Source organism: Budorcas taxicolor, chromosome 5, assembly GCF_023091745.1.
Source record: "Budorcas taxicolor isolate Tak-1 chromosome 5, Takin1.1, whole genome shotgun sequence".
Taxonomy (NCBI): domain Eukaryota; kingdom Metazoa; phylum Chordata; class Mammalia; order Artiodactyla; family Bovidae; genus Budorcas; species Budorcas taxicolor.
In genome coordinates, this window is record NC_068914.1 from 95,307,139 (window position 1) to 95,331,148 (window position 24,010).

The 24,010-nt window shown below is 45.2% G+C and overlaps 1 protein-coding gene across 1 annotated transcript in view; it reads left to right on the forward strand.

Moving 5' to 3' along the window:
- PPM1H (protein phosphatase, Mg2+/Mn2+ dependent 1H) overlaps window positions 1–24,010 on the forward strand; it is a 291,919-nt gene that overhangs the window by 193,580 nt on the left and 74,329 nt on the right. Inside the window, exon 5 of the mRNA XM_052640809.1 lies at window positions 7,667–7,751. Coding sequence (XP_052496769.1) covers window positions 7,667–7,751 — 85 coding nt within the window. The remainder of the gene's footprint in view (window positions 1–7,666; window positions 7,752–24,010) is intronic.

A 24,010-nucleotide genomic window follows, 5' to 3' on the forward strand; every position in this document is an offset into this window, starting at 1 on the left:
GGCCTGAACCCAGACAGTAACAGAAGAAACCAAGGCAGGGGGCAGCTCTGCCTGCTGTTGAGGGGTTGGGCGCTACAGGATCGCTGCCTGTCTGGATATGCAGGGTGAGAAGAGTTCGAAGGCTAAGACGGCTTCAGCAATGGGCCCCTTGGTGGAAAGGGTTGCTGTTCCCTGAATCTGGGAATGCTGGAAGGACGATTTTGGGGGTGTGCTGTGGGGGGGGGGGGGTCATCAAGTCTGAAACATGCCGAGTCTGAGACACCCATGAGTACCTGAGTGAATGTTTGCCGGCAGGAGCTGTTTAGGCTGGAGCACGGCAGAGATGTGTGGGCTGGAAAGGATATTTGGAGTCATCGGCATCTGTTGTCGTTAAAGCTAATGATTTATTCAGTAAAGGGCACCCAGTCAGGATCAGCTTCTTGGGCATGTGACTTATGTAGTCACAGGACCCCACACTCAGAAGGGCCCCCATATTTGGCTTCATGCCCTATTGTCACAGTCTTTAAATTCTCATTATTTAACATGAAAAAATAATCTAAAATTTTAAATAACTATGTGTTATTTTTTTGACATGAGTTTGAGCAAGCTCTGGGAGTTAGTGATAGGGAAGCCTGGCATGCTGCAGTCAATGGTGTCACAAAGAGTCGGACACGACTGAGCACCTTCCCTTTCACTTTTCACTTCCATGCATTGGAGAAGGAAATGGCAACCCACTCCAGTGTTCTTGCCTGGACAAAACCAGGGACGGGGGAGCCTGGTAGGCTGCCGTCTATGGGGTCGCACAGTCAGACATGACTGAAGCGGCTTAGCAGCAGCTGCGTTTTTATTTGGCCCAGGACCTTGGAAATTCTGTAGCCAGTACTGCTTGTGACTGCCTGGCTCTGTGCACAGTAGTGGGCCAAAGTGTGAGCAGCACAGACATGGTTCTTGCCTTAGGAGCTTATGCGCTGGCTCAGGAGGTAGACAGTTAAGGAAGGAATAACAAAACAGAATGTGTTATGTATTGGAAGGAGCACCAGGCTAATGGAACTCGGAGGAGAGGCCTCTAAACCAAAGCTTGGGGGTTAAGAAGGTGGGAAGTGAGTGCCCAGGCAGAGGCAGAAAGACAGAGTAACAGTTCACAGCCACGCAGGAGGTAGGGAGGAGTCTGAGGGGAGTATCCTGGGAAGCCAGAGGGCAACCAGGGGGAGGAGAGTCCCGGAAGTCAGGGTCAGGAGGGACCCACCAATGCCTGGAAAGTGGGGAATGAGGTCATGCCCAGGGAGTGCAGCAGCAAGGAGGCTACTTGGAGACTCATGAGGGTAGTCAGGTATAGAGAGGGGCAAGGCATGAGTATACCTGTTTTCAGGGGATCAGTGGGAGATGTGAACAGAGAGACCTTGAATGTAGATTCTGTGTGTCATTTTTTGTGTGTTTGTCTTAAATCTCCTGTAGAAGATTACAGTTTTTAAACATCCTCATTATTTAATTTGAAGATTCTTTAATACATCACAGCAAAGTTCATTCTAAAACTGTTACGGAGTCTTCAAAGACTTGATAAAATACACAGAATTCCTCCTTTCGTTTTCTGTATTTCCATTAGTTGCCGAAGGAATGGGGTTAAAACGACATTTGTTTCCCTTCTCCTCTGCATGGATCTCCATCTCCATGTTTAACTGACACACTAGGGGCTCAGTTGTGTGCTGTAATGTCTTATTAAAGAAGATATTAAAGGAAAATAAACAAACAAGGTGTAAACTTTGGTTTCCCAAGAGAGGAAGAAGACCCTGGAAGTGGGTTTCACAGGAGGAGAGTAATATTTGTTTGGTTTTGGGTTCAATTTTGCTTGATTTTAATCACAAAGTGTTTTGAGCATGGTTTTGAACCGTGAACAGAGAGCCAGTAGGGGGAGAGGTTGGGAACACAGAGGGAGTAACTGACGTAAGGCAGGCCGCAGGGTTGGGAGTGATGGGTGGACTCACCTAATCAGCAGGAGCAGAAGGAAAGATGGCAGAGGCAGCAGGTGTCCAAGTGAAGCTCCCTCTCGGTGCTGTGGCTTCCACCCCACGTTCCCTGTGTAAGCAAACATCTGCTGCCTCCTAATTCTGTTCTCTTCCTCCCTCAGATTCAAGGCAAAGCTCCTCTGAAGTTCTCTCATCCATTGTTTTCTTTCCTTTTTTTTCTAATTGGAGTTTAGTTGCTTCACAGTATTGTTTAGTGTCTGCTGCACAACGAAGTGAATCAGCTGTAAGTATACATACATCTCTTCTCTCTTGGACCTCACTCCCCCATCCCACTCCCCTTTGTCGTTGTTGTCCATTCATTCAGTGGTGTCCGACTCTTTGTGACCCCGTTGACTGCAGCACGCCAGGCTTCCCTGTCCTTCACTATCTCTCTGAGTTTGCTCAAACTCATGTCCATTGAGTCTGTGATGCCATCCAACCATCTCATCCTCTGTTGTCCCCTTCTCCTCCTGCCTTCAAGCATTCTCAGCATCAGGGTCTTTTCTAATGAGTCAGTTCTTCACATCAGGGGGTCAAAGTATTGGAGTGTCAGCTTCAACATCAGTCGGTCCAATGAATATTCAGAACTGATTTCCATTAGGATGGACTGGATGGATCTCCTTGCACTCCAAGGGACTCTCAAGAGTCTTCTCCAACACCACAGTTCAAAAGCATCAGTTCTTCAGCACTCAGCTTTCTTTATGGTCCAGCTCTCACATCCATACATGACTACTGGAAAGACCTTAGCTTTCATTAGATGGACCTTTGTTGGCCAGGTAATGTCTCTGCTTTTTAATACACTGTTTGTCATAGCTTTTCTTCCAAGGAGCAAGCGTCTTTTCATTTCATGGCTGCAGTCACCATCTGCAGTGATTTTGGAGCCCTCCAAAATAAAGTTTGTCACTGTTTCCACTGTTTCCCCATCTATTTCCCATGAAGTGATGTGACTGGATTCCATGATCTTCATTTTTTGAATGTTGAGTTTTAAGCCAGCTTTTTCACGCTCTTCTTTCACTTTTATCAAGAGACTCTTTAGTTCCTCTTCTCTTTCTGCCATAAGGGTGGTGTCCTCTGCGTATCTGAGGTTATTGATATTTCTCCTGGCAATCTTGATTCCCTGGGTCCCACTCCCCTAGGTCATCACAGAGCACTGAGCTGAGCTGCCTGTGCTATATAGCAGGTTCCACCAGCTGTGTCTGTGTGTCAAACCCAGCCTCCCAGTCCATCCCCTTCTCCTCTCTCCCCATGTCCACACATTTGTTCTCTGTGTCTCTGTCTCTGTTCCTGCCCTGCAGATGTGTTCATCTCTACCATTTTCTAGATTCCACATACATGCGTTCAGTTCAGTTCAGTTCAGTCTCTCAGTCGTGTCTGACTCTTTGCGACCCCATGAATTGCAGCACGCCAGGCCGCCCTGTCCATCAACTCCCGGAGTTCACCCAAAGTCACGTCCATCGAGTCGATGATGCCATCTAGCCATTAAACGATATTTGTTTTTTTTCTCTTTCTGACATACATCATTCTGTACGAAATACTCTGGGTCCACACACATCTCTACAGGTGACCCAGCTTCATCCCTTTCTATGGCTGAGTAGTAGTCCACTGTGTATATGCACCACACCTTCTTTATCCATTCATCTCTCATCTGTTCTTATATTCAATTAATATTCATGGGGCTCCTGCTAGGTGACAGGCACGACATCAAGCATTTGGAATATAATAGAACCAAACGGAGCAGGCCCCTGACCGCCCGACACTTGGGTCCTAGAGGAGGCTCTTCCACGTCTGGTTGGACATTTGCTGGCTCCTCCCCACAGGCCACACTGAATGACACCCCAGCCTCCACTTTCTCTGCGTTCCTCCTCTTCCTCATTGTCTTTTACTTCCCTCCCAGCTACCCACCTGTCTAGTCTGAGCCTGGAAGCTGGAATTCAGGGGCTATGTAGGAAAAGGGAAAGAAAAGAGTTAAGACTAGCTTCCAGGAAAAACTTGGAAACAGAAGATTGCCGTGGCAACTGGCTGCAGAATGCCTTTTGCTCTCTTCCCACATGTTCTCAGAGCCCTTCTTGCTACTTTAAGATTAGGCCTTGTACTGCTTTCCTAGATTCCACATGTGTGCAGTGTACAATATTTATTTTTCTCTTTCTGACGTACTTTGCCACGTACAGATGAAGCTATTTGCAAACCAGAAATAGAGAGACACATGTAGAGAACAGAAGAATGGACACCAACAGGGGTAGGGGGAGGGTGAGATGACCTGGGAGATTAGGAGACTGACATATATACACTACTATGTATAAAATAGACAACTAATGAGAACCTTCTGTATAGGACGGGGAAAAGAAGAAGGTACAATCTGTTTATAGGACATACATTAACCTTAAAAATGCATTCCAATATACATTCAGTTCAGTTCAGTTCAGTCGCTCAGGCGTGTCCGACTCTTTGCGACATGCTAGGTCTCCCTGTCCATCACCAACTCCCGGAGTTCACTCAAACTCATGTGCATCGAGTCAGTGATGCTGTCCAGCCATCTCATCCTCTGTCGTCCCCTTCTCCTCCTGCCCCCAATCCCTCCCAGCATCAGAGTCTTTTCTAATGAGTCAGCTCTTCGCATGAGGTGGTCAAAGTACTGGAGTTTCAGCTTTAGCATCGTTCCTTCCAAAGAACACCCAGGACTGATCTCCTTTAGAATGGATCTCCTTGCAGTCCAAGGGACTCTCAAGAGTCTTCTCCAACACCACAGTTCAAAAGCATCAATTCTTCGGCGCTCAGCTTTCTTCACCGTCCAAATCTCACATCCATACATGACTACTGGAAAAACCATAGCTTTGACTAGATGGACCTTTGTTGGCAAAGTAATGTCTCTGCTTTTGAATATGCTATCTATGTTGGTCATAACTTTCCTTCCAAGGAGTAAGCGTCTTTTAATTTCATGGCTGCAGTCACCATCTGCAGTGATTTTGGAGCCCAAAAAATAAAGTCTGCCACTGTTTCCACTGTTTCCCCATCTATTTCCCATGAAGTGGTGGGACCAGATGCCATGATCTTAGTGTTCTGAATGTTGAGCTTTAAGCCAACTTTTTCACTCTCCTTTTTCACTTTCAAGAGGCTTTTTAGTTCCTCTTCACTTTCTGCCATAAGGGTGGTGTCATCTGCATATCTGAGGTTATTGATATTTCTCCCGGCAATCTTGATATTGATATTTCTCCCGGCAATCTTGATTCCAGCTTGTGTTTCTTCCAGCCCAGTGTTTGTCATGATGTACTCTGCATGTAAGTTAAATAAGCAGGGTGACAATATACAGCCTTGACGTACTCCTTTTCCTATTTGGAACCAGTCTGTTGTTCCATGTCCGGTTCTAACTGTTGGTTCCTGACCTGCATATACATTAGGCACAGACAAATACTGTTTGATTTCGCTTAAATGAGATGAAATTCAAAGTCAGAAAGTACATTGGTAGATGCCACGGGAATGGGGGAGTGGAGGCGGGTGGGAAGGGGCAGTGGGGAGTTAGTGTTTAATGGGGCAGAGTTTCAGTTTAGAAAGGTGAAAAATTCAGGAGATGGATGAGGTTGAGAGTTGTACAATAATGTGAATGTACTTAGTGCCTCTGAACTGTGTAGTCAAATAGTTAAAATAGTATGTTTTATATTATGTGACTTTCACCACAATAAGAAAAAAGAAAAGATTAGGCCCTAACCTTGACATTCCTGACCCCTTATTTCAAGTTCTCCAAGTTTCTTCATCCTCTATCAAGACTCCTCTCATTACAGTTATTCTCAGCTGTTAAGTAGGACAAAAACAATTTCAATTAACTCACACTGATTTGTGAATGGTTGGTATCACCTTTCTTGGGGTAGGGAGAGGTGGTTGCATTTTACACGTGACTCTGGGTTTACAGCAAGGAATCTTTAATTTGTCCTATTTTTTGGCAGCATAATAAAAGAAGTGAGGTGTGTGTTTCAGCACGAGGCATCCTCTCCCCAGGGTCAGTCTCCCCAAACTTCTCCATTTCCTTACCGCTTCCACCATTTTCCTCCTGGATCCCTAAATTCTCTAACACCCCCACGATTTTTGGTGTCACCTCCTCCTTTGCCTGCCCCCCTCCTCCAGTTTCTATGACAGCAGCAACAGGGCACAGGTGGTGAGAGGGAGGGGGAGGGGGAGGGCAGCTGCAGCCCTTAATAGGGATTGTTTCCAAGTCAGGGACAGCCTGCCTCTGCAGCGGGAGTGAGGGGTGCCAGAGGCTTGTTGGCACAAAGAATGCAACCTCCCCGTGTCAACGAGGCATCCACCTAGAGCTGAGCTCATTGATGGCATTTCCCATGCCCATGGGTTTTCACAGAGAAGTGTGTTGGGCCCGCAGGTCTCTGGCTCCCTGATACTGGGGAGCTTTGGGGTTCAAGTAGAATGCAGTTCCCCCAGCCACTTGCGTTTGTTGTAGAAATGGCAGCCTTCCACCGCAGCTGATCGATATTTGGGAAGTAAGTGCTGCAGGGACTACTGCAGAACAAGGCCTGAGCACAGGAGGCTCCACGGGAAGAGGCTTAGGGAAAGCTGCTATTGATCGATCCTGTATCCTCTCCTTTAGATGTCGGCTTTGGGGAGCTCTGTTCTCTCAAAAGTCCTGGAGTCAGCAGTAGCTCTTGGGCACATTTTTGGGAGTTTGTGAATTTCCTGAACTTTGAGATGACAGTGGTTTTCCCTGGACCCAAGATGTTACCCTAGAAACTCAGGAGTCTGGGTCAGCTGCTCTCAGATTTTAATGTGCCTCCAAATCCCCTGGGCATCTAATGACAATGCAAATTTCAATATAGGAAGTCTGCGGAGAACCTGAGAGTCTGCATTTCTAACTAGCTCCCAGGTGAGGCCCGTGCTGCTGGCCCACAGATACTTTGAGTAACGAACACTTGGAACTGCCCTGTCGACTACTTCAAGCACTGGCCCACTTGTGACTGCTTAACTTAAAGCTAAATTAATTACAGTGAAATAAAATGAACTATTCAGCTTCTCAGTTTGCACTGTGTGCGTGCATGCTAAGTCGCTTCAGTCATGTCCAACTCTTTGCAATTCTATGTACTATAGCCCGCCAGGCTCCTCTGTCCATGGGGATTCTCCGGGCAAGAATACTGGAGTCGGTTGCCATGCTTTCCTCCCGGCGATTTTCCTGACCCAGGGGCCAAACCCACGTTTCTTATGTTTCCTGCATTGGGAGATGGGCTCTTTACCACTAGCGCCACCTGGGAAGCCCCTCAGCTTGCACTGACCATGATTCCAATGTTCAGTATCCACATGGGGCTGGTTGCTGCCATCTTGGACTGCTCAGTTTAAGGCACACATTTTAAGGATCACAGGAAGTTCTCTTGGAGGGCACTAGCCCAGAGTGAGCCTCTGTGCATCACTGATTGATCCATCCATTTATTCACTGGGCTTCTGTCATGTGCCAAATGGTATGCTTGGTGCTGGGCATTAAACTAGCAGAAAAAGAGAACGTCGTGCTCTTAGAGATACCTACAGGAGGGTGAGGGCTCCAGAGCTGGTTACACTGAGCTTTGCTGTGCAAGTTGGAGGAACAAAGGTCCCCTGAGAGTTTCATGTGTATTCTGAACCAAGCTGTGGTGTCATCACAAAATTTCAGTGCTTATGAGATTGGCTGCTGACATGGCTTTTCACCCTTTCAGGGCCATAATCATCAGAAACGGAGAAATCATCCCCATGTCTTCGGAGTTCACCCCTGAGACCGAGCGCCAGCGACTGCAGTACCTGGTAAGTGCCACGTAGGTCTGGCAGAGCGCTGTGGCATCGGTGATGGCATCGGAGCTGTTTTGGAGGAACACATTGCTATTGACGTGGGAGCAGACCCACAGCAGTAAAATGACATATGGCCCTAACTCCCCCCACCCCACACACACCTCCTGGATCACACATCCTGCTTTCGTGTGTGACGACACACTCCACCTCTGTGAATTTATTATGGTGGCTGGTTTTCTCCCATCTGTGACCAATCAAAGACACAGCATGCTCTGTTTCTTTTAATGATTTGGTACATACGATATGAAGCATGGTATTAAAGAATGTGACACCTTGTCCCCCGGCTTGCCACTCACTTTAACTCAAAGGGTACAGATGAGTATTAATCTCATGTGAGGAGGAGGCAGCCCCAGAAACCTGATGACACCCTATGACTTCATGCTCTGATACAAAGTCTCAGGGGCCCTTCAGGAGAAATGCAGGTGTCCGAAAATCTGTATCTAACCTGAAAAGAGATTCTCCACATAGATCCCACTCTTTGGAGTAAAATTATGAGCAGGCTGTAGGAGGGCCGTTTGGTGTTTCAGATCTTGAGAATTTTTGCTTCGTTGAAGATTTGAGTTTTCTGGAAAACGGAGTAAATGTCCTGCCCTGATATCCCAGCCATAGGGCTTTAGGCTTATGATCTCAGTCTCATGATGATGGTTGTGATCCAGGACTGCTTTGCAGTGGGCATCTTGGGGACCAGCTGCAAATATAGTCTGTAGATGATATATTTTCTTGCCAGTTGGCTTTCTTTTTAGATAAAAGGCTAAGGTAGTGACCTTCTGCTCTTAGAAAAGAATTGATGCAACATACTCTGAAAGGAACTCGTTTGTGTCTCTTAATTCTGGCACATGGGAATAGTCAGGACTTGATGACTTCGGTTGGTTTAACAAGAAACTGTGTGATAATGAGAATCGCTTAGTCGTGCTTGACTCTTTGCAACCCCATGGACTGTAGCCTTCCAGGCTCCTCTGTTCATGGAATTCTCCAGGCAAGAATACTGGAGTGGGTTGCCATTCCCGTCTCCAGGGGATCCTCCTGGTTCAAGGATTGAACCTGGGTCTCCTGCATTACAGGCAGATTCTTTACCATCTGAGCCACCAGGGAAGCCCAAGAAGCCCAAGCTTCCCTCAGTTCCCGTGACTGTGTTGTGTTGGTTTTCCTCAATAGCTGAGCTGTGTTGATTTGAGTGGTTAACCTGGTCCACAAGACAGTAGGAATCTAAACCCGAAGTAAAAGCTTTTCTTCTTTTTTTTACTATTACTTTTGAACCCATCTGTCGCTGTTTGCTCCTGCTGCTGGCTAAGTCACTTCAGTCGTGTCCGACTCTGTGCGACCCCATAGACGGCAGCCCACCAGGCTCCCCCATCCCTGGGATTCTCCAGGCAAGAACACTGGAGTGGGTTGCCATTTCCTTCTCCAGTGCATGAAAGTGCAAAGTGAAAGTGAAGTTGCTCAGTCATGTCCGACTCTTTGCGACCCCCTGGACTACAGCCTACCAGGCTCCTCTGTCCATGGGAGTTTCCAGATAAGAGTATTGGGATGGGGTGCCAATCTTTCTGGGCAGCCCAGATGTTAGAGCACTTCACTTGGTCTGTCTGTCTGTCTTGGCAGGGAGAAGGGACCACCAGCAGGATCTCACCCTGGCCCCATCCTCACTTACCAGCTGGGTGGCTGTGTTGCTGCGCGGGTCCTTCCAAGTAGAGTTGACAACAGCCAGCCTCCCTGCCACTTGCCTGGCTCTCTCCAGCCCATCTTCCACAAAGCCTCCAACATGATCTTCACACTTCACACTTCTTTCCCTGAAACCCTTTGACTCCTCACAGTATACAAACAGCAGACTCAGAATCGGGCTTCCCGCCCACCTGTCCAGCGTCATCTCGCCATTGCCCCCACCTCTTGACAGGGTGCGTTGTGGGCTGTGGCCATGGAGAACCATCTTCCATTTCCAAGACACACCGTGATCTCTCCAACCTCTGTGCCTTTGGAAATAAGCTCTGCCTGGATAGCGCTTCCCTTCTTCTCTGCCAGGAAAACTCCTCCTTATTTTTTGAGACCCCAGAAGAAATGTCACTTCCTCCAGGACGTGTCACCTCCCCGTATCGGGGGGCCAGTCCCCAGTGCGTGCCTCACGCTGCCTGGAAGCCCATAGTATAGCTGTCAACGTGTGGTATTTTATTGCTTATTCCATATTCTGTCTCCCCTTCTTCCAGACTGAGCCTTTGGGAGGCAGGCCCCTTACCTTAGGCATCTTACCTTGTTGTTACCTAGCACAGAGCTGATATTGATCAGGATTTGTTGACTGAAGCATTCATATTGATGTCTGGATCATTATCCAAGCACCAAGCACCTCCCCACCCTCCCCCAAAACCCCTCACAGCAGGCAGTATGCCTTTGTGCCCCACTGCCCCACCAAGCCTCAGGCCCACCCTGTCCTCACCACCTCTGTGCTTCTTAGTAAAAACCATTTCCTGTTTTCCTGCTGAAGGTGATGAGTAAGAGCAGATTCACTTTTGTATTTTGACATACTTTCACATTTTTTTGTGTGGCAAAAAATGGTACCCAGAGCTTAAAACATTAACTTTTCTGGAGGGAGGGGAGTGCTGACCTTGTTCAGAGTGGGATTCCAGTGTCACTGGTCTACCTTGGGACGGTTGGAATAAGATGTGTGTGACTTCCGAGCTCAGCCTTGTCACATGACTGGGTCTGTGATTTCTAGAATGTCCTTCACTGGTCCCCAGTTTCATTGTCAGGAATGGGCACAGAGAACGCTAGAAGGCGGGTGTAAGGATGAAATGAAATAATAAATGCAGAATTTTTCGTGGCACATGGTTCTCATTTGCTTACTGTTGGATGAATCAAAGTCTTGTCACTTCAGATTCTACTGGCCTGTAAACCACAGTGATACTGCCCCTTTATTTTTATTTAAGAATCACTCCTAATGTTACCAAAATTAATGTGTAATTGGGTGTCACTCTTGCATAATCAGTGGACACTCTTAGCCCACAAAACTGAGTCTAATATCTGAATTTCTAAGGGTGAGAACACTGTTTCCATTCTTTTTCATCCTAGCTGCTAAACCATACAGGCTTCTCTACATGGAAATTATACCTAAAACGTGTCTTCCCAGACAATGGGAGTGTAAATGACCAAAACATAAAATATCCTGGTTGTCCAGCTTCCTATTCTGTCAGGAGTCTAGGAATGCATGCTTTGAAATGAACAAATCCATGAATAATATTCACATGATCTGTGATGCAAATCTTCGTGGTGAAGTATTTGAGAGAACTAGGGGTCTAGTAGCATAAAATAAACTTGTCAAATCTTTAACATATTTTAGAGAATTGGGAGGTTTATAGCATAAAATCTTAAAAATGATATCAATTGTGAGAGGAGAACACAAGTGAGATATGGACTTCTCTCAGCCCAGCCTGGGCAAGTGCTGTGTGACCTTGGGTTTCTCCCACAGTGTTTCTGAGTCTCCCTTTCTCCTGAGTGAAATGTGTAGGCATACTGCCCTTGAAATATCCATCCCATGTCCTGAGATCACAATAGAAAGTCATCTCAAGGGCCTTCCCTGTTGGCTGAGTGGTGAAGAACCCGCCTGCCAATGCAGGAGGCCCGGGTTTGACCCCTGATCCAGGAAGATCCCACATGCTGTAGAGCAGCTAAACCCGTGCACCGCAACTATTCAGCCTGCGCTCTAGAGCCTGGGAGTCCCAACTACTGAGCCCACTCGCCACAGCTACAGAAGCCCCCGCACCCTGCAGCCCATGCTCCGCAATGCGGGAAGCCACCACAATGAGAAGCCCGACACTCGGGAGTAGCGCAGCAGCTGGAGAGTGGTCCCTGCTCTCCGCAACTGGAGAAGTGCCCACGCAACGACAAAGACCCAGCATGGCCACAAAGAAAACAAGAGTAGAAAATGATTTTAAAAAGTCATCTCATGATAGTATGAAATGCAGTATATACGTTATAATTTCAGGTTACAATCTAATCCTGCCAGTTTATTTTGGGGAACATCAGTTGGCTTGAACTAATTGTAGAACTGTTTTGTGCAGTGAGAGCTTTGTATCTTTTACATGATCTAAACGAGTTAGTATGTTGCCGGAAAGTTAACAATGTATTCCTTATTCTTAGGTCAAATCAAATTTTATTGTCATTATGTCTCAAGAAACATTTATGAGAGAATCTCAAAAACTTCTAGGTCCCTTGAGATTTGGTTTGAGCAGATGACTGCAGTCCCAGGGCTGTTTGACTTGCAGAACTGGTTAATGATTTTCTTGGGGGTGGGGAGAGTTCAGAGCCCTTTGTCCATGAACTGTTTTGATCCACGTCGAACAGAAATGTTCTTGGTATGCACAGTCCAGACGTTCAGGGGTTATGGAACTGGAAGCAGATTACAAGATGATGGATGTGACAGGCACGTCGATTTTGTTTGGTCTTGCATCCTGACCTCAGAGGGCCCTTCATATAGTTCTCCGGGTAACATGAACTTTATTCCATAGATTCTTGGGCTGGGTGATTAATCAAGCAGGCTTGAGGGTTTGACGTGTTCACATGAAATGTAGCAGGTGTGCAAGGGAGGGGGTCAGGGGCCATGCACTTCTGCCCCCCAGCAGCCGGGGAGAGCTGATGATCATAGTCACAAATAAGCCTTGCTCTTTTCTTGCTGGGCTTTTTTTCATTTTTTTAATGTTTCCAGGGTGATTGAAATAAAATATTTTACGGAGTCCACCAAGCTGGACGGTCCTGGTGGAGTCAGGACCCACATCGGAGGGAAAGCAGTCTGGTTTATGGGCATTTCTCAGCAGAGTCTGCTCCTCCGATGCTGTAGTCTCCAGGAAATCGCCCCACTCTTGCTTCAGGTGACAGCCAGAAACAGATCTCCCTCCACGGGGGACCTCTACAGCCCTGAGGTGTGAGAGTAATGGCTTCCCCTCCATTCTGCCGAGACGTGTTTATAAGCTCTGATGTGACTACCTTAAGATGCGCTGGTATCATCAGACCTCCCGATAATGTACGTCTGTCCTTATAGATAATCCGAGTCGGCAGCTGTTTATCATCAAGGGCAATGTGCAGAGGGGATGAAAGTGGGTTTCAGATGCACACTGGACGCACACAAGTGCAACATTATCTGAGGTGATTTCTGATGGTGTCCTTGGACCTGCCCCCAGCTGTCTACACCGAGTCTGATTCAATTTGTCTGCCATTTTCCCTAGTACTGAACTGGGAAAGGTTTCAAGGGGACAGCACTGTGCCTCTTGGTTCTCTGGGATTTTTCACACTCAAGAAGTATATTGCTTAAGCTTGTGCCTGCTTTTAAGACAAGAGGCTATAACTGGAAAGGTCAAGCACACTAGTGAGTGAAAATGGCTGTCCCACCACCTCCACGTGGCCCTTAACCTTGAGTTCATGTGTGCTCAGTCGTGTCCGACTCTTGGTGACCCTATGGACTGCAGCCCACCAGGCTCCTCTGTCTGTGGAATTTCCCAGGCAAGAATACTGGAGCGGGTTTCCATTGCCTTCTCCAGGGGATCTTCCTGACCCAGGGATCGAATCTGCGTCTCCTGCATTGGTGGGCAGAGTCTTTATCACTGAGCCGTCTGGGAACCCCCATTAACCATGAGAGCAGGGTGCAAAGCCGAGAGCCTGGCTGCAGTCACAGCGAGAGAACTTACCTCCACTTTGCTTTGCCTGATGTCTGAGTCAAGGACAGACACACTCCAACTGCTTCTCTCGCCCCATCTAGCCCCACTCTTGCAAAACTACATTATGTTTCAAAATCTTGAATTAAAAAAAAAAAAAACAATGGTAGGCTAAAGTGGTTGACATTTTTCATATTTACTATAGGTTCCATTGATCACATAGGTATCATGAGGAAGCCAGAATTTTAGAGCATGAAACTGACATGGCCCAGGGCTGCAAAGGCAGAATTTATATTCGGCTGCCCTTGGGGCGCAGCCTGGCTTCAGGGAAGACTCTGAAGACATTGACTCTGATAATTGAAGCTCACCACTTCTAGAGCCAGATTTTTTTAATTAATATAAATTGACGTCTGATTTTTTCCAGGTTAGGACAGGTCAAAGACTTGGCATGGAGGCATTCTGAATCTACTATGCAGATCTAAGAAAATGAATCCCACACACTGGAGCAAAATCATCATGAGAATCAGTTCCTACATTTTCTTTTTAAAAAAAAATCCATCTTACTACATATCCATAATCTTTAGCCTCTTTAGTCCTTGTCCCCCGAAGTATTCTGAATAAAAACTTGGGCACATGATTCCAATATATATTAGGTTCAGACAACACTGTTTGATTCCACTTATACAAGGTATGTAGGATAGTCAAGTTCACAGTGTCAGAATGTGCATTGATAGATGCCAAGGAGGGGAGGGGGAATGGGGGATTAGTGTTCAATAGGGACAGAGTTTCAGTTTGGGAAGGTGAAAATTTGGGGAGGTGGGAGATGTTGAGATGTGCACCATAGTGTGAATGCACTTAATGCCACTGAACTGTATAGTTAAATGTGGTTAAAATAGTGTGTTTTATATGTTGTGATTTTTACCACAATAAAAGCATATGGATAAGAAACAGTTGGTCACCGAAAGCCAGAGCTATCTGCCCGTGAGGTCCTTAAAAATTGATCTTAGTGTAAGGAAGCAAGATAATGTCATATATCCTTCAAGTACATTAAAGTTAAATATGCTTTGAGAAAGATAGATAGGATTCAGTGAGGTTTATTAGGGCAAAACCTTAACTGTCTGTAAAATGTGTTCTGTGCTTCAGTTGCTTTATCTGTGAAATAGGACAATTGCAGGACCCTCACAGGATAGGGGTGAGGATTAATGAGTTAGTATTCATAGTGCTTACAAGAGGACCTAGATCAGAGACAAAATAAAATTTCTTAGTTTTTAAATATAACTATATACAGAACTTTTTCATGGCCCCCTGCCTGTGGGACTACTGTGGTCTTTTATAAAATTTCTCAATTCCATTTGCTTATGCAAAGGGAAGGGAATTGGCTTCCCTGGTGGCTCAGACGGTAAAGCGTCTGCCTGCAATGCAGGAGACTCATTTGATCCCTGGGTCAGGAAGATCCCCTGGAGAAGGAAATGGCACCCCACTCCAGTACTCTTGCCTGGAAAATCCCATGGACAGAGGAGCCTGGTAGGCTACAGCCCATGGGGTCACAAAGAGTTGGACACAACTGAACGACTTCACTTTCCTTTTCTTTTTTGTTGACATGAGTTGTTCACTCTACAAATGAGTGCCTTTCCACAGAATTTTACTTGGGAATAAAAAGCAGTCGGCATATGAATATGGAAACCTTATATGTTTTATGTAAATGAGCACTTTTATCCCTTATTCTATACTTTAAACTGTTGTGGGGTTGACAAATCTAGGCAATTTTGTTTAATATCTCTATTTGTATTCCAGTTTCCATGTGGCTCCTTTATCATAAGATCTCAATTTTACAATTTTAAAGTTGATTTGGGGGAATACTACTTCTCTCTGGCTGAGTATAGTCCCATGTCTAGATTTAAATGTGAACCTTCCTTGACATCCACATAAACCAGACAGAATTTTATTTAATATCCAGTTCTGTAATAGGTTATATATACAAGCTTGGTTTTTGCTACTTTGAGATTTTAAGGACAAGTTAAGACAGAATTCTTTGTGAAAGACTCCAATCTATACATACTTAGGTCTCAGTCATTTCACATTTTCCTTCATTTTTTTTTAGCCCGAGGTAGAATATTCTCCTTCTGCGTTGTACATCAGGTAGGCAGCCTTGGCTCTGGAATGGTCACCTCCTTTGACCATTCGTGTGACTGTTAGTGATCACCTAGGCTTGGCCAGCATCATCTTTTAATTTTTAAAAATCTATTTATTCATTTGGCTGTGTCAGTCTTAGTTGCCTCATGGCATGTGGGTTCTTAGTTCCCCAACTGGGTATTAAACCCGTGTCCCCCACACTGCAAGGCAGATTCCTAGCCCCTGGACCACCAGGGAAGTCCCTTGGCTGACATTATTCATTTCATTTGTGACCTAGACTTCCTATGTGGATAAATCATCCTGAAATTTAAAGGCTTCCAATACTTCTCTTGTGTCATATGACAGGAGTTTTCCCCCTAAGAGCTAGAAAGAGGAGATATTATTCAATTTTTTAAGAAGATTTATGTTGAACACGGAAAATCCTCATGTTGATAACTTGCTTTCACATACTGAAGGGTCTAGAATATTTAAGAAGTTAATTCATATGGTGTTTTTCTAGTTAGAGGAGTTTACATTCCTATCCTGGAATGCGCCTTCTCATTTCACACATGAGTGTTTATACGTTCCATATTCTGCTGATGAGAGTGGAAGCTGGAACAACTCCTTTGAAAAAGGATTTGGCCCAGCAATTCCCCCCCTTGTTGTGTATACCTAACAAAGTGTGTACCACTGTTTACACCAAAAGACGAGACTGTGCATAGCAGCACTGTTGTAAGAGCCCAAGCTGGAAACTCCCCAGATGCCCACGGAGAGTAGAATGGATAAATAAACTTTGCACAGTCACGGGATGGAATGAACAAGCTATAACTACATGCAGCAACATGGATAAATCTTTGCAGACTCAACTTCCAACCGATAGGATTCCATAGGACGGATAGAAACAGGCAAACACAGCTGGAAAGTCTGGAGCTAGTGCTCCCCTTGGGAGAAGCAGCAGGATTTGAATGGGGTCCTGACACTAGCTTGCTGGTGAATGTTCAGCTGCTTAATCTGGATGCCAGCCATGCAGTGCGTTCAACTTGTGGAAATTCACTCACCTTTACGCACGTGATCAGAGTACCATACCATTTGTATATTTCTTTGAAAAGTTAGGTTTTTTTAAAAGTGCTTTGGATTCATTTACTCTGATGCTGGGAAAGATTGAGGGCAAGGGGAGAAGGGGGCGACAGAGGATGAGGTGGTTGGATAGCATCACCAACAGGATTGACATGAGTTTGAGCAAGCTCTGGGAGACGGTGAAGGACAGACAGGGAAGCCTGGTGTGCTGCAGTCCATGGGGTCCCACAGAGTCGGACAACAAGTGTGTATCACCCTTTGCAGAAGGGGACCTCCTGCAAGAGCTCACGGCCAAGCAGCAGGACAGGTTTTCCCGGAAGCCACACTTCTGCCTCCTGTCTGTCCCACATTGTTCTCCCCTGAGAGCCGCTCCAGGAGCCCCTGCTGCTTCCCACCTCTTTGCGTCGGCTTCTGCTGCACTTGCCCCGAAGCTCTTACCTGACTAGCTCTTCAGATACTTTTCTGCCAGAGGAAAGCATAGGCAGAACACTAACATAAATTGCAGCGGTATTTTTTCAAATCTATCTGCTAGAGTAATGGAAACAAAAGCAAAAATAAACAAATGAGACCTAATTAAACTTAAAAGCTTTTTCACAGCAAAGGAAACCATAAACAAAATGAAAAGACAACCTACAGGATGAAAGAAAATATTGGCAAATGATAGGACCAACAAGGACTTAATTTCTAAAATATGCAAACAGCTTACACAGCTCAGTATCAACAAAACAAAACAACCCAATCAAGAAAAGGGCAGAAGACCTAAACAGACATTTTTTTTCAAAGAAGGCCCGCAGATGGCCAACAGGCACGTGAAAAAATGCTCAACATCACTCATCATCAGGGAAATGCAAATCAAAACTACAATGAGGTATCACCTTATTCCAGTGAGAATGGCTCTCATTAAAACATCTACAAATAATAAATGCTGGAGAGGGTGTGGAGAAAGGGAGACCCTTCCACACTGTTGGTGGGAGTGTAAATTCATGCAGCCATTATGGAGAACAGTGTGGAGGTTCCTTAAAAAACTAAAAATAGAGTTATCATATGATCCAGCAACCCCACTCCTGGGAAAATGTCTGGAAAAGACAAAAGCTCTAATTCAAAAAGATACTTGCACCCTAGTGTTCATAGCAGCATTATTTTAGTGGCAAGATGTGGAGGCAACCTAAATGTCCACTGACATGAATGGATAAAGATGTGATGTATGTGTGTGTGTATATATGTACACACACACACAATGGAATATTAGTCATTAAAAAGAATGAAGTAATGCTATTTGCAGCAATGTGGACGGACCTAAAGATTATCCTACCAGGTGAAGTAAACCAGACAGAAAGACCAGTGTCATATGATGCCACTCATATGTGGAATCTAAAACATGATACAAACTTATTTACAAAATAGAAATAGATTCACAGGTAGAAAACAAATGTGTGGTTACCAGAAGGGAAGTGGAGGTGGGGGAGAGGGATAAATCAAAAATTTGAGATTAACTTGTATATATACTGTGTGCATGCTAAGCAGCCTTAGTCATGTCTGACTCTCTGCGACCCTGTGGACTGTAGCCTGCCAGGCTTCTCAGTCCAGGTTCTCCAGGCAAGAATACTGGAGTGGGTTGCCATGCCGTCCTCCAGGGGATCTTCCTGACCCAGGGATTGAACATGAGTCTCTTATGTCTCCTGCATTGGGGGGCAGGTTCCTTACCACTAGCACCACCTGGGAAGCCCCCATATATACATTACTATGTGTGAAATTAACAGCGAGGTCCTGCTATATATATAGGACAGGAACTATATTCAGTATTTTGTAATAACCTATAATGGAAAAGAATCTGAAAAAATACATACACACATAACTGAATCACTTTGCTGAGACACTGTAAAGTGACTATACATCAATTAAAAATTTTTTTTAAATGACGAGCAAAAATCCTTTTCAGATTTTCTCTGACCCCACCCAGTGACCCCACTCTTTGTTCCTTATTCTTGAAGATAGTTCCATTCCCACCTATAAGCCTTCCTCATTCTCCCCAGCTAGTGCATGAGCTCTGAGCAGAGGGGTCTCTTTTTCTAAATTCTTTGAATCCCTAACCCCTGGTACCCATACCTGCAGGAGCTTATGTGTTAATTGCATGAATTCCATTGGCTGGATACCCCCAAATCCAATAAGACACAGTCCCCCTTATTGACTCTCACTGCTCATGGCAAGCTGATCACAGAGTGGCAGAAGGAAAATTTATTAAAAGAAGGAAACATTTTGTGTTCCTCAGCAGCAGTTTTTAGTCACCTTGGGAACTTCTGTCTCAGTGTCTTCAGGAGGCCTGGTGCTCAGCCTCCTCCAGGACCCAGTATGTACATATCCCTTCCTGGGATCTGGATTCCTGCTTCCACTCTGTTTTCTCCCTGCCATGCTTCCTTGAAGGAGAGCTCAGGATGCTCAGAGCTCTCCCCAATCCCAGGATGGTGGGGCTCAGGTCCATCTGCTCTGGAGCGAGATAGACCTGGGTTCAGGGATGCACTCTGCTCTACTGAGACTTTCTGGAACATTCCAGAAGGCCTCTCTTTGTCAGGTTGTCCTCTCCTGTTATAGCTCAATCCCTCTGTGACTCAGAGACTGTCACTGAGATGGGACGGCTGTGTTTCTTCACAGTACTGTGCTCACCGGCCTCCTCTTCCCTTGATGCTGGTTTCTGCCCAGGACCAGAGAGGAGAGCAGCCAGAAGATGCTCGATCTTCCTGCCCCATCCCCATATCCTGCCATTTCTTGGCACAGCGATTACTCCAGCATCCTCTCCCCAGAGAAACTTCTTCTTGTTCCTGGCCAGACACAACTATGTCTGGAAATGGATTCTCATAAAGTGGCAAGGATATGTTCTACCCTCTGTTTTTTTTTTTTTTTTTTTAGCAAACCTGTACTCTCTAGAGTCCTTAAAAGACTCTCGGCCACCTGCCTGTGGTTTTGCCAGGGCAGTGGTTACCAAGCCTTTTCCCCCAGGTGCCGTTTATGGTACACAGCCGAACACCAAATATACCTCTACCCCCTCCCTTTAGTTAGCAGCATTCAGTTATGCTTCCTTGAAGGAGAGCCTCAAGATTTAGGATAAATAGAGGTACAAAAAGAAGTCTAGTTTGTTGGATTTTGTTTTTGTTTTCTTAACATGGGGCAGGCTAGCACAATTGAAATTGGATTTTAGTGTAAAATATGTTTCTAGGTTTCTAGTCGGCGTGCTTATTAGGTAGAGAAGAGGCAACATATTTAGATATTCTTAGGACTGTGGAACATCATGAAGTTTTCAATGGCATAACTGTACCCACATTCTTCAGAATTTACAGAAAGGTATCTATGGAATTGTTAAAATGTTAACTAAATCCAAAATATGTAATGTGCGTCCAAGATTGTAAATGCCATGGGTCTTAGTTTTATCTTTTTCTAATAATTGAAAGCTATGTTGTCTTACTTTATAAAGTAATAGTCACTGAAAGGTGACTGTGTAAAGCAGGTCAGAATGTTCTGTATTCATTCCTCCAGCAAATACTTAAGAGTCTTTGCTGTGGTCAGTGCTATGCTGGGCACTAGAGTGTGGCTGAGGTTTTAAAAATAATGAACATATTCAAGTGTATCTGGTATTACTTGTGTCACCATGCAGATGTTTCTAACATACATAAATCCAAATAGCGCCATCAAAGAGAAAAAGCTAAAATAGATTCAGCATAGCAGATAAATAAGGAATGTGAAGGAGAGTGTCGAGAATTTTCATTTTGCAGGTCGACCTGGGACCCTAATGTATGCTTGCTCCCATCTTGGATGTCGATCCCATTACAGCCCACGTTTCTAATACTCCAGCATCCTTAGCTGTGCCTGGGGAAGGGGCAGTAATCATGCATGTGTTTATGACCAGCTTGGGTATGAGCAGTGGAGTTAAAAACATGCCAGAATTGTCCGTGAATCCTACAAGTTTGGAGTCAGAAAAATCACTGGATTTTATTGCTGAAAGGAACCTAACACATCCCAGCTCCCATGTTTTGCAGACTCTAAACTGTGTCTATGTAGTGCTTACATGTATTATGAGTTAAGTCACTTTTGAGGCTCAAGAGTCCAGAATGCTGACTTGAGCAATGGTTCCAGCAGGGCAGGCCAGCACTAGTGAAGTAACACTAACCAGTCTATGTTGCTTGGATGCTGGGCAGGTCCTAAAGAAGTTTCTGAGTTCCCAAGTTGCTGGGCCGCTCGACTTCTGAGAACAAGATGACCCTATGCTGGGCTGTTGGGCTGCAGAGGGCTTCAGCATCCCCTGCGTTGGCGCCAGGTGTGTCTACCTGGTTGCCCCTTCCAGTGACTCAGATTTTGGGAATATGAAAGGGCCGTAAAACTCCTCTCAACAGTTTTCTCAGTCCTAGTTTAAAATTTGAGAGTATTTTCAAAATGAAAATAATCCATTTCTACTGGCAGACATATTCATGAATATAGGTAAGTTAAAAAGGAAACCATCAGATAATACTGTGTAATATTTTGGTGGCTTTGAGTGTATGTACATATATAAACATAAGTACATACAAGACCATGTGATGGACTGAAGGTGTGTATTCCTCCCCCCACATTCCTGGGTGGAAACCCTCAACCCCAGTGTACTGAATTTGGAGGTAGGACCTTTACAGAAGTAATTAAGGTTAAATGAGGTCGTAAGAGGGGGCCCTGATTTGATAGGGTTAGTTTCCTGATGAGAAGAGATGCCAGCATGCTCGATTTCTCTCTCCGCATGAAAGTATAGAGGAAAGCTTGTGAGGTGCAGCAAGAAGGCAGCAGTGTGCAAGCCAGGAAGAGAGTCCTCACCAGGCAGCAAATCTGCTGGCATCTTGATCTTAGATTTCCCAGACTCCAGTCTGTGAGAAATAATTTTTTGCTGCTTTAAATCCCTCAGCCTGTGGTATTTTGGTGTGACAACCTGATAGACTGTGCAAACTTTCAGGAGTATTGCACGATAGGTTCACTGATGAGCATTTTTCTCAGAAAACAACAGGTACACGTCCCATTATGTTGTAGCATCTCATTTTTCATTCATCGGCCACCTATTTGTTCTACTTGTACTTAATTCTTGAGTTGTTTCTTTCTTTAACAGCAGTAACTCCATCAGGTCTGACAAATAAAACTGGGGTGAGTATCAAAAGTGCTGCTAAGAAGGAAGCCTACAGTTAGGATGGGAATGGTCATTCTAAAGCATAGTGAAAAGGACTTCCCTGGTGGCTCAGATGGTAAAGAATCTGCCTGCAAGGAAGGAGACCTGGGTTTAATCCCTGGGTTGGGAAGATTCCCTGGAGAGGGGAATGGCTACGCACTCCACTATTCTAGCCTGGAGAATCCATGAACAGAGGAGCCTGGTGGGCTACATGGGGTCACAAAAAGTTGGACACAACTAAGCAATTAACACTTTCACTTTCAGAAATACATCAGGGGGCGGGATATGTCCTCAGTGCACATGGAATACACATGCATTCTATGCTGGGCATGACTGTAATGGAAAATGTGCCACATAGCATGTGAAATGTGCTGTGGCTGTTAGCCAGAGGCAGAAAAATGATCAGAGAGAGAGAAACCCAAGGGTGTGGCATTGTATTAGTGGGGGTTGAATACCACAGTAAGTCCTCAGAAATAAAATACCTTTTCTCTCTTACCTTCGGACATACCTGAAGTTTACAGTTGATTGTTGCTATCAGCCTGGTGTTCAGCATGACATGGATGTCATCTTCTGGGCATAAGTAGACATCAGTAGACCAGGACTGAAGTTCAGAACAGGAGCTCACTCAGCAACCTGGAGGAAAACCCCACAGACTAAAAGGAAGCGCTGCTGTCCCTTGGGAGGTACCAGTCCAGCAGAGGGACTTAGGGAGGAGTGACCAGCCTTGCTCAGCCTCATCCCCCAAGTAGGCATCAGAAAAAAGCAGACTCTGGAGGATGACAAAGCCAGCTTCAGAACTCCACACCCCTGCCTCTGAGGCTTGTAGTGCTTCTACAAGTTGTTAAACCCAATGAGCCCCTGAAATACAGCCTGCTCTTGTGGAAAAATCATGAACACAGGGTAATCCAGAGCTGGAAAATGATGAGTGCCGTCAGATCCTAAATGCGAAAATGTTTTGGAACAACCTTAACAGATACTCTTCATTTACATATTCCTTCCTAAATATGCAAAATGTGTGTTAGTGTTAGTTGCTCAGTCATGTCGGACTCTTTGCTACCCCCATGGACTGTAGCCCACCAGGCTCCTCTGTCCACGGGATTTCTCAGGTGGGAATGTTGAAGTGGGTTGCCGTTTCCTTCTCCAGGGGATCTTCACGACCCAGGGATCGAACCCACGTCTCCTGTGTTGTAGGAGGATTCTTTACCATCTAAGCCACCAGGGAAGCCTGCAAATCAGTGATAGATAATAGTTTTGCCTACTTTGAAAGGAGCTCTTTAAAAATAATAAATTTAAAAATTGAAGTGATTAGAAAGCATTGTGTCTAGTGTAATTGGCAGCTTTTCTCCCCTCCCTTAGAGGTAACTAATGGCGCATCTAATAAAAGGCATCTTAGAATTGATGAACTACAATAGCCTCTTGTTATAACAGGAGAAGCAGGTAGTTTGTTGAGACCCTGAAAGTCTCTGCATGTGAAGGGACAACGATGTCACAGGTGATCGAGGGTTCAAGGTCCCTTTGAGCCTGCCCATCCCCAGAGGGAGAGGCATGGTGGCCCCTGTCAGTAGTAGCCCCTGCAGACTTCCCCTGATACAAGTGCCCAGGCAAACATTCCAACAGTAAAGGCGCGAGGGTACAGAACGTGCTTAGTCATGGCTTTGGGGTCATAACCTGTTTGTTATGGTATATATATATATATGTATATGTGTGTTTGTGTATTGTGTACCTATATTTATACACGTGCATACTCACTTATGCATACATGTATGTTAAAGGTTTTTGTTGTTGTTCAGTTACGAAGTCCTGTCCACTCTTTGCAACCTTATGGTGGTTCCAGGCTCCTCTGTCCTCCACGATCTCTGAGTTTGATAGATCTGTATATCTATGACACGATATACGTAAGTTTCTATACATGCACTCTCACAGACACATATTGTTTGGCAGCCTGCTTTTTATAAATGTATGTTTGCTCTTTCTGTGTAATTATATATTCTCTCTGACACCTTTGTATGTGACCACAGGGAATCCTTTTGTATGGATTTGTACTACTTTAATCACTCGTGTTATTAAACGATTTCTCGCTATTTGAAGAACATCCTTGTGGCCCAGCTGTGTGCAGACCTGTAATTTTATTAACCAGATCCTCACACGTGCTTGTTTGTGGTTCAGACTTGGCACGGCAACAGGCCCGCTGTTGCCTGTTCACTGTTTTTTGTTAATGT